Genomic DNA, 11,200 nt, shown 5'->3' with positions numbered 1-11,200 from the left:
TTACCCCCATATTCTTTTTTTTTTTTTTTTTTTTTTTTTGAGACAGGGTCTCACTCTGTCACCCAGGCTGGAGCACAGTGATGTGATCACGCTCACTACAGCCTCAACTCCCCCAGGCTCAACTGATCTTCCTACTTCAGCCTCCCAAGTAGCTGGGACCATAGGCATACGCCACCACACCTGGCTTTTTTTTTTTTTTTTTTTTGAGATGGAGTCTCACTCTGTCACCCAGGCTGGAGTGCAGTGGTGTGATCTCAACTCACTGCCACCTCCACCTCCCGGGTTCAAGTGATTCTCCTGCCTCAGCCTCCTGAGTAGCTGGGATTACAGACACCTGCTACCATACCCAGCTAATTTTTGTATTTTTTAGTAGAGACAGTGTTTCACCATGTTGGCCCGGCTGGTCTCGAATGTCTGACCTCAAGTGATCCGCCCACCTCAGCCTCCCAAAGTGCTGGGATTACAGGTGTGAGCCACCTCACCCAGCAATTTTCATACTTTTTTGTAGAGACAGGGTCTCACTACATTGCCTAGGCTGGTCTAGAGCTCAAGCGATCCGCACATCTCAGGCTCCCAAAGTGCTGGGATTAAGGTGTGAACTGTTGCACCCGGCCTCAAACATTGTTAAAGGCTTTTACACACAGTACAGTGTACAAGGCACAGCTATGCCAAGAGGTATAACAATGACAGATTTTATTAGGTTGATGCAAAAGTAATTGCTGTCTTGCCATTAATATAATAATATTAGCCAACATTTACTGAGCGCTTACCATAAAGTAGGCACTAACTTGCTTAATCCTCATTACCGCTCTGTGAGGTTGGTAGCATTATTATCCCAGTTTCACAGATGAGAGATCTGAGGCTTGGGCAGACTGAGTGACTTAACTTAGTAAGCAGCAGAGTGGGGATTCCAAGATGGAGTCTAAGTCCAAGGTTGGGTGCTTAACCACTGAGCACACTGCCTCTCAAGGGTGATGTGGCCCCTGCCAACCAGGGAGGATGCTGGGTAGGACTGGAGCCACAAGAGCTGGTCCAGTGCTATAGCCTGGAGGGAGACAAGAGGCTTTCCTGGGAGGCAGTGCAGCCAGGCTTATGCTTGGACTCTGGAGTCAGACAACCTGGGTTCAGACCAAACCGTGTGACCTCGGGCAAGCTGCTTAAACTGGAGGTCCTAGTCTCCTAGCCTGTAAGGTGGAGACAACAGTCACACAAGCCCCACAGAGCTGTGCACCCTGGATTGAATGAGTGAACATGTGAAGTAGTGAGAACTGTGCCTGCACATGGGAAGAGCTGCTATCACAGGGTGGCCTTGAGGGGAGGACTTGAAGGACCAGAGAGGAGGCAGTCACCAAGAAGGCCATCAGGAAGCAACCTGAGGCCACTGGGCCATGTGCAGGGGCTGAGAGGCTTGTGGAGCAGGGACAGGTCCTGGGATTTGAGTACGAAGCAGATGTGATTGGGAAAGCAGAGGATAAAGAGGGACTGAGGAGAGGAGGAGGCGGTGGCGGCGGCAGCAGTAGCGGTATAAAGGTAGGACCCCCCCGAGCCTTTCTCTCCTTTATCCCAAAGCTCCTCCAGGGAACTCTCCCTTGCATGGGGCTCTTCCCTGCTGTAAGACCCTCCTCTGCTCCTGGGTGAAGAGAAGGAGGAGAACAGAGAGAGAAGAGTTAGTTGGGTAAGAAGCCAAAGAGAAAGGAGGATTATCCAAAAGAAGGGTCAGGGCTGAAAAGGGACCTCAGATCATGGATCAGAGGTCAAGGGCAAATCGGGAGAAGGAAGGAAACGGACTCTTTCCCAGTCAGGTTCTTAAGACCACGAGATTTACCCTGAGTCCGGCTGAGGGCTGGGCAAGGAAGAGACAGGGGCCTCACCAGGTTCTTAAAGAGTGCGGCAACCTCACGGGTGAACACGGCCAAGTTCAGGAAGCCTGTGGACAGCTCATGGCTGTTCTGGGACAGGTGGCTGTTGCCTAAGGATTCCACAGCCTCTCGGTACTGCTCTTCATTCTCCACATGACCTGTGGAGGTACGGACGGGAGCTTGGAGTTAGCTCCAGGCTAGGGCTGGGAGAGGAGTTTCCTGACCAGGCGGAGCACCCAGCAGGCTCACTTACCAAGGCCGGAGCTGTGGATTGCCCGCACAGCCTTCTTTATTCTCTGCAGGATGGCTTGGTCTCCTTCCAAGATCTAGAAGCAAATGTGGACAGAGGTTCAGGGATGCTGAGCTGGAAGAAGGTGCTTCCTTCAGGAACCCTGTCTCTGTGATTCCCAACCCCCACACCCCCAAACAAATACATTGAGTTTTGCTGTCCTCTGGAACTTCTCTCTAGGGTCTTCCTATTTACCCCACCAAATATAAAAAAACACACAGAAACCAGAGACCAGTCACACCACTCCAAGAAGACCACAGACTTTTCTCCCTGAATCCAATGCAACGTAAATGTAGTGAGTCAAAGTCATGTGGCAAGACAGGGTGTGCCAGGCCTGGGTTTGAATCTTGCCTCTGGCGCTAGCTGGTGTGTCCGTTAGACAAATCTGTTAACTTCTCTTAGCCTTAAAGTGCCTTGTCTACAAAATGGGGATGATACTAGGGGACTTGTGGAGTTGCTGAGCAGATGAATAATTTGTAAATACGTACAAAATGTTGAGCAAAAGGCCAGAGGGGAGAACACAGACATCTCTATCTTCCCTTAAGATAAAAGCAGGGGACACTTGTTCACCAAACCCCAGGCTCAATAAACAGTTATGTCAGGACAAGGAGGAAGAGGCCAGGATGCTATGGGTGAGCAGAGAGGGGTTGGAGGCATTCAGTTACCTGGATCTGGGGAGATGGCAGAGGGTGGAGGGAGCATACTTCAGCCCCACTGAGGAGAACTGGAAAGACAACACCAGATAACCCCAAAGCCCAGAGACTGCAGAACAAACATCAGAATGTGGGAAAGGCCAGAGATGTGATGACAAGAAGCAAGTCTCACATGTCCCAGGCAGGCTCAGCCTAGATGAGCAACTTCCTAGACACACTCCCTCTTTCAGTGGGGGGTGGAAGTTGACAACCTCATGAAATCCTTGTGAAATGCACAGTTAACTTGGAAAGCACAGAATGTCAGAGCTGGAAAGGGCCCATAGATGAGACAACTGAAGCCAAGAGAGGGGAGGCCCTTACCCAGAGTCACATGGTAGGGAAGCCGCAGAGCTGGGCTTCCCAGGTGCAACAGAACAGTGTTCCATCCATGTACCACAGCCCCACCCTGACCCCAGCCCAGCTGTTCTTTCCAATGACAAAAATAAAATGGGATCAGAGTCTGATTTCCAGAGTTACATGACAAGAGTTAGTAAACACATTCGAAATGGTACCGCCAAAGATGCAAAATGATACCCACAGGAGGACATCCACGGGGCAGACCTCAGAGGCAATGTGGAGTGTTCTCAGAGGCCTGTGGCACGTGGGAAGCCTCTGGAGTAAGGGGGGTCTAGTTTTGAAGCTCAGCTCCAGTACTTGGGGGCTATGTGACCTTGAACAAGTTGCCTATTCTTTTTTTTTTTTTTGAGACAAAGTTTTGCTCTTGTTGCTCAGGCTGGAGTACAGTGGCACAATCTTGGCTCACTGCAACCTCTGCCTCCCAGATTCAAGCAATTCTCCTGCCTCAGCCTCCTGAGTAGCTGGGATTACAGGCGCCTGCCACCTGGCTAATTTTTTGTATTTTTAGTAGAGACGGGTTTTCATTGTGTTGGCCAGGCTGGTCTCAAACTCCTGACCTCAAGTGATCCACCTGCCTCGGCCTCCCAAAGTGCTGGAATTACAGACATGGGCCACCGTGCCCAGGTACAAGTTGCCTATTCTTTCTGAGCTTCCTGATTAGCCACGTGTAAAATGGGGAAATCGATGCCTACCTCTCAGGGTTGGTATGAGGGCTATATGTATGAGAGGATGCACATACAGGATTTAGCTTGGTGCTGGACATGGAGTATGTCCTCAATGAACAGCACCAGTGATCATTATCATCAGCTGCTGCTGATGCTAGAAAGGTCTGCCAAGTTCTGGGTTCTTTTCCTACAGGGGCCAGAAACCTAACATTCTCCTCCTCAGGTGTGAACTTGAGACACTTTCATATTTGAGACCCGTGGAGGCCCATCCCAGGGCTGAAGAAAGAAAACAAAAGAATCAGGTAGATTAAGGAGAGGGCAACATATTTGAGTTGGTTAAAACATGAGGCTGGGCATGGTGGCTCATGCCTATAATCCCAGCACTTTGGGAGGCCGAGGCAAGAGGATCACTTGAGACCAGGAGTTCAAGACCAGCCTAGGCAAAATAGTGAGACCTTGTCTCTACTGAAAAGAAAAAATAAATAAATTAGCTGGGTGTGGTGGTGTGCACCTGTAATTTCAGCACTTGGGGAGGCCAAAGCAGGAGGATCACTTGAGTCAAGGACTTCAAGACCAGCCTGGACAACTTGGCAAAACCCCATCTCCATGTGGTGGCATGTGCCTATAGTCCCAGCTACTTGGGAGGCTGAGGTGGGAGGATCACCTAAGCCTGGGGAGGTCAAAGCTGCAGTGAGCCCTGATTGTGCCACTGCACTCCAGCATGGGTGACAGAGGGAGACCCTATCTCAAAAAACAAAGCAAACAACAAAAAACAACCAAAATGTTTCTTACTAAAGGGATAAAGACAAGGAGGGGAGAACATTTCTTTCTAAACTGGTCAACAGAAAAAGAAAAAAAAAAAAAAAAAGAGGAGAGAACATGGCCATCTCTATGGTTCCCCAAAATCCAGATGGGGAAACAGAAGCATGTGTTTACCAAATCCCTTGGTCCCCATCTTGAAACCTGGAAAGCTAAAAGATGAGTAATTTAAAGAGCTATGATTTTGCTCTAAAAGACAATTCAGGTTAAATATATGAAGAACTGGGCCAGCACAGTGTGGCTCACGCCTGTAATCCTAGCACTTTGGGAGGCTAAGGTGGTGGATCACCTGAGGTCAGGAGTTCAAGACCAGCCTGGCCAACATGGTGAAACACTGTCTCTACTAAAAATACAAAAATTAGCCGGGCATAGTGGCACACACCTGTAATCCCAGCTACTCAGGAGGCTGAGGAAGGAGAATCTCTTGAACCCTAAGAGGTGGAGGTTGCAGTGAGCTGAGATTGCACCACTGCACTCCAGCCTGCACAACGGGAGTGAGACTTCATCTCAAAAAAAAAAAAAAGATATGAACAATTTCCAAAGAGATTTCCAAAATCCCTAGAGGGCAGATCCATGTGCCTAGCACACAGAAGGTGTGTGCTCAATAAATGTTACCTAAATGAATGACGGTTTGCAAAGTCCTGGGACATGGACCTGAGAGGAATATGTTCTGCTCTAGATACATTTTAAGGAGTCTTCCCATCCCATGACACCCATTTTCTGAAAACTGCCCTCCTTTCCTCTGGAGGTGGACCCCTGCAGCCTTGTTTGTTCTAGCCAGACTCAACAGACACCTGATTCAAGCTAAACCAATCAGATTCTCTCTCCCACCTGATCCAAGCTGGACCAATCAGAGTCTCTCTCCAAGGACTTTGGAAGTGGGCTCTGGAAAGCTAGTTAACTGACTGAAATGCTAAAGCTGGGATGTCCTTCCTGCCACATGCAGAGAGAAAAGAATGGAGCAGATGTGTAGAAAGAAGTGAACAAGCCGCATACCGCCACAGCAAGGCAGAAGAGGAAGAACGGTGCTGGTTTCTGGCAACTTTCCAGATGCTGCCTCTTCAGAGGCAACCTCCACACATCATGTCTTTGGTGAAATTCCATAAAATACCCCTGAACCCACCCAACGAAGTTCCTTTAAGCAAGTTTGAGATTTCCCTTCCCTGTAATGTGGCAGAGATCACTGGGTGGCTCCCAGCGTCCATTCTCTCTTCTTCCTCCACAAGAAACCTGACTTTTCAGATGGCCACTTGGCCACCCAGAATAAAGACTACATTTCCTACCTGGCAGCTAACTGTGGTCATGGGACTAAGTCCTGGCCATGGAATATAATATTTTATTTGTTAACTTCCAAAAGGTATCTTACAAAGAAGGGAGATAACCCCCAAACTCATCAAGTTGTATACACTGACTATGTACAACTTTTTACATGCCAATCCTACCTCAATAAAGTGGCTTTAAAAAAATAAAAAAAATAAAAGGAAGGGAGGAACTACACACCTGTTAGAATGGCCAAAATCCAAAACACTGACAACACCAAATACTGCCAAGGGAGGCCGGGCGCAGTGGCTCACACCTGTAATCCCAGCACTTTGGGAGGCTGAGGCGGATGGATCACTTGAGGTCAGGAGTTAGAGACTACTAGCCTGGCCAAGATGGTGAAACCCCGTCTCTACTAAAAATACAAAAATTAGCCAGGCATGGTGGTATATCCCTGTGGTCCCAGCTACCCGGGAGGCTAAGGCAGGAGAATCACGTGAACCTGGGAGGCAGAGGTTGCAGTGAGCCGAGACAGTGCCATTGCACTCCAGCCCAGCCATCTAAACACATACACACACACACGCAAAAAAAAACAAAACAAAAAAATAACAAAACACAAATACTGGGAAAGATGTGGAGCAACAGAAACTCTCACTGTTGGTGAGAATGCAAAATGGTACAGCCACTTTGGAAGACAGTTTGACAGTTTTTTAACTAAACGTACTCTTGCCAAATGATTCAGCAATCATACTCCATCATATTTTCTCAATGAGGTAAAAATGTATGAACACCTGCACACGGATGTTTATGTCAGCTTTATTCATAATTACCAAAATCTGGAAACAACCAAGATGTCCTTCAGTAGGTGAATGGATAAAGAAACTGTCATACATCCAGAGAGTGAAATATTATTCAGCACTGAAAAGAAATGAGCTATCAAACCATGAAAAGATGCAGAGGAAAGTTACATGCATATCACTAAGTGAAAGAAGCCAATCTGAAAAGGCTGCTACGGCTGGGCGCGGTGGCTCACGCCTGTAATCCCAGCACTTTGGGAGGCTGAGGTGGGTGGATCCACGAGGTCAGGAGTTCAAGACCAGCCTGGCCAAGATGCTGAAACCCCCATCTCTACTAAAAATTAGCCATGCGTGGTGGTGGGTGCCTGTAATCTCAGCTACTCGGGAGGCTGATGCAGGAGAATTGCTTGAACCCAGGAGGCGAAGGTTGCAGTGAGTCGAGATCGCACCCCTGCACTCCAGCCTGGGTGACAGAGTGAGACTCTGTCTCAAGTAAAAAAAGAAAAGGCTACTACATGATTTCAACTATATGATATTCTGGAAAAAGCAAAACTACGGAGACAGTAAAAAGATCAGTGGTAGCCAGGGATTGGGGGAGGGATGAGGAACAGGTGAAGCACAGAAGCTTTTTAGAGCAGGGAAATATTTCTGTATGATGCTATAATGGTGGATACATGGAATTATACACTTGTCCAATCCCACAGAATGTACAATACTAAGAGTGAACTCTAATGTAAACTATGAACTTTTGGTGATGATGTGTCAATGTATGGTCATTGACTGAAACAAATGTACCACTCTGGTAAGAGCTGCTGACAGACAGGGAGGCTGTGTGTATATGGGAACTCTATGTACTTCCTGCCCAATTTTGCTGTGAACCTAAAACTGCTCTAAAAAATAAAGTCAATTTTTTTTTAATTAAGAAAAAAAGGGGCTGGGGTGTGGTGGCTCACGGCTGTAATCCCAGCACTTTGGGAGGTTGGGGCTGGAGGATTGCTTGAGCCTAGGAGTTCGAGGCCAGCCTGGGCAACATAGTGAGACTCTGTTTCTGCAAAAAATAAAAAACCAGGCATGGGGGCATGTGCCTGTAGTTCCAGCTACTCAGGAGGCTGAGGTGGGAGGACTGTTTGACCCCAGGAAGTTGACACTACAGTGAGCCGTGATCGTGCCACTGCACTCCAGCCTGGGCAACAGAGCGAGACCCTGTCTCAAAACACTGCCCCCCAAAAAAAGAAACAAAAGAAAAAAGGTGAATGCAAGGGTACCCCTCTGTCACCCCTTTCTTCTGGCTACAATGTGCTTGCGATGTCTAGAGCTCAGGCAGCAATCCCGGACCATGAAGTAGAAACCATTTGTAATGGATGGTGGAGCAACAGGGTATCAGCCTTGTCCTGAGTGATTAGAAACTACGCTAGCAGCCTCGGTCTACTTATCTGTGGACTTCTTTAATGTGAAAGAGAAATCTCTTATTTGAGCCACTGTTATACTGGGTATTCTGCCACTTGTAGCTGAAATTAGTTTTAACCAGTACAGGGAGACAAGTCACCCGAATCATTCACAGACTGTTTTATTTTATTTTATTTTTTTGAGAAGGAGTCTTACTTTGTCACCCAGGCTGGAAGTGCAGTGGCGCCATCTCCGCTCACTGCAAGCTCCGCCTTCCGGGTTCCGCCATTCTCCTGCCTCAGCCTCCTGAGGTAGCTGGGACTACAGGTGCCCGCCACCATGCCTGGCTACTTTTTTGTATTTTTTAGTAGAGACGGGGTTTCACCATGTTAGCCAGGATGGTCTGGATCTCCTGACCTCGTGATCCGCCCACCTCGGCCTCCCAGAGTGCTGGGATTACAGGTATGAGCCACTGCGCCCGGCCACAGACTGTTTTTTGATGCCCTTGTCAGACAGACATCTATCAGGAAACGGCTTCCCAGCCAGATACCCTTCCCGTCCCTATTCCTCTTGGCTGCCAAGTTCATGTGGCTGTTTAGTCATTCAACCAGTTATTGAGTGCCCACTACACCCTGTGTAAAAAAGACACAATCTCAGCTGGGCACAGTGGCTCACACCTGTAATCCCAGCACTTTGGGAGGCCAAGGCTGGCGGATCATAAAGTCAAGAGATCGAGACCATCCTGGCTAACACGGTGAAACCCTGTCTCTACTAAAATTACAAAAAATTAGCCAGCGTGGTGGCATGTGCCTGTAGTCCCAGCTACTCGGGAGGCAGAGGCAGGAGAATAGCTTGAACCCGGGAGGCGGAGGCTGCAGTGAGCCGAGATTGCGCCATTGCACCCCAGCCAGGGGGACAGTGCCAGACTCCGTCTCAAAAAAAAAAAAAAAGACACAATCTCACACAATCTCAGCTCTCAAGAACATCATCACTGAAGGGAAGAAAAAGCCATTATAGGCCAGGTGAGTGGCTCACGCCTGTAATCCCAGCATTTTGGGAGGCCGAGGCGGGTGGATCACGAGGTCAGGAGATCGAGACCATCCTGACTAACACAGTGAAACCCCGTCTCTACTAAAAATACAAAAAATTAGCCAGGTGTGGTGGCGAGCACCTGTAGTCCCAGCTACTCAGGAGGCTGAGGCAGGAGAATGGCATGAACCCGGGAGGCGGAGCTTGCAGTGAGCTGAGATCACACCACTGCACTCCAGCCTGGGCGACAGATCGAGACTCTGTCTCAAAAAAAAAAAAAAAAAGAAAAGAAAAAAAGAAAAAGCCATTATAAGCAGGGAAAACAGAGCCATGTCTGCTTTGAAGGAATGAGGAAGGCTTCCCTTGAGCTGTGATGCTTAACTCTGGCCCCTGGACAGGCAGAAAAGAGACTAAAGAGACTGCACTGTGAGGTAGAGGGGAGGGAATGCTTGGTATAAATGGTAGGACTGCCAGGAAGGCTTGCTCTGGGAAGAATGGGCAAGGAGAGGAACATAGTTCCTCCATTCATTCATTCATCTCAACAAGCATTTCTTGGTGACTATTTCAGCCAGGCATGGTGCCAGATGGTAGGGACACATAAGACACAGCCCCTTCCTTCAAGAGCCCCACAGATTTCAGAACATGCAAGTGCCCAAAGGGAGCATGAAAAGGGAAAAGTTCTAATGATTCCTTTCTCAAGAAAATATCTGAAAACCATTCACACTGGGGTATAAATGACTGATAACATCTATCCCGTGGTGTAATAGGGCTCAAAGATTTAAGCTAAAGAAATGCAGGGTTTTTTTTTTTTTTTAATCTACTCATCTGCACACCGATAAAAAAATTTAGTTTTAAGGAGACAATTCTGATAGTAGCCTGGGGAAAGGAAGATATTGTGGGGAAAGGCAGAGAGGTTTCCAGAGTGCTGTGATGAGTCAGTAGCTAAGATTCTAGCCCCAGCCTCTCCGAAAGTATCTCCTTGGGTGATATTAGCCCAGTTAGTTTTCTAAACTTCCTCTCTTTAAAACATTTTTTTTTTTTTGAGATGGAATCTCTCCCTGTCACCCAGGCTGGAGTGCAATGGCGCAATCTCGGCTCACTGCAACCTCCACCTCCTGCCACCACTCCCGGCTAATTTTTTTGTATCTTTAATAGAGATGGGGTTTCACCATGTTGGCCAGGCTGGTCTCAAACTCGTAAACTCGTGATCCACCTGCCTCGGCCTCCCAAAGTGCTGGCATTACAGGTGGAAAAAATTCATTCTCTGCTTAACTCACAGAATTACTGTGAGGCTTAATGAGATCACAAACATGGCAGCATGTGGCAAGGCTTGAGGCATTTGGAAAGCATGAGCATGGTTCTTACTGTGGTTTGTTTTCTGCCTCTGTGTGAGATCAGCCCTCATTCCCCATGAAACTGGAGAGATTAAGGAAAAGCCGGGTGTGGTGGCTCCCTCCTATCATCCCAGCACTTTGGGAGGCCAAGGTGAGAGGATCGCTTGAGCCCAGGAGTTCAAGACTAGCCTTGGTAACAAAGTGAGACCCCATCTATACCCAAAAAAAAAAAATTTTTTTTTTCGAGACAGAGTCTCTCTCACTTGCCCAGGTTGGAGTGCAGTGGTGTGATCTCGGCTCACTGCAACCTCCGCTTCCCAGGTTCAAGCAATTCTCCTGCCTCAGCCTCCTAAGTAGTTGGGACTACAGGCGCCCACCACCATGCCTGGCTAATTTTTGTATTTTTAGTAGAGACAGGGTTTCGCCATGTTGGCCAGGCTAGTCTCGAACTCCTGACCTCAAGTGATCCTCCTGCCTTGGCCTCCCAAAGTGCTGCGATTACAGGCATGAGCCACTGCACCCGACCATCTACAAAAAATTAAAAAAGAAAAAAATTAGCCAAGTGCTGTGACACACACCTGTAGTCCCAGCTATTTGGGAGGCTGAGGTGGGAGGATCCCTTGAGCCCAGGAGTTCGAGGTTGCAGAAAGCTATAATCATGCCACTGCACTCCAGCCTGAGTGACAGAATGAGACCCTGTCTTTAAAAAAAAA

At 48.1% G+C, this 11,200-nt stretch overlaps 1 protein-coding gene across 1 annotated transcript in view; it reads right to left on the bottom strand.

Moving 5' to 3' along the window:
- Window positions 1-11,200, bottom strand: part of ASAP3 (ArfGAP with SH3 domain, ankyrin repeat and PH domain 3) — a 56,205-nt gene that overhangs the window by 26,584 nt on the left and 18,421 nt on the right. Inside the window, exons 2-3 of the mRNA XM_017886542.1 lie at window positions 2,113-2,185; window positions 1,872-2,017 (exon numbers count right to left, since the gene is read on the bottom strand). Of these exons, the coding sequence (XP_017742031.1) occupies window positions 1,872-2,017; window positions 2,113-2,185 (219 nt within the window). The remainder of the gene's footprint in view (window positions 1-1,871; window positions 2,018-2,112; window positions 2,186-11,200) is intronic.

The sequence above is a fragment of the Rhinopithecus bieti genome, unplaced genomic scaffold (genome assembly GCF_001698545.2).
Source record: "Rhinopithecus bieti isolate Rb0 unplaced genomic scaffold, ASM169854v2 scaffold_14826, whole genome shotgun sequence".
Lineage (NCBI taxonomy): Eukaryota > Metazoa > Chordata > Mammalia > Primates > Cercopithecidae > Rhinopithecus > Rhinopithecus bieti.
The sequence above is the reverse complement of the archived record's forward strand: the minus strand, read 5'-3'. Positions and strand labels throughout refer to the sequence as shown.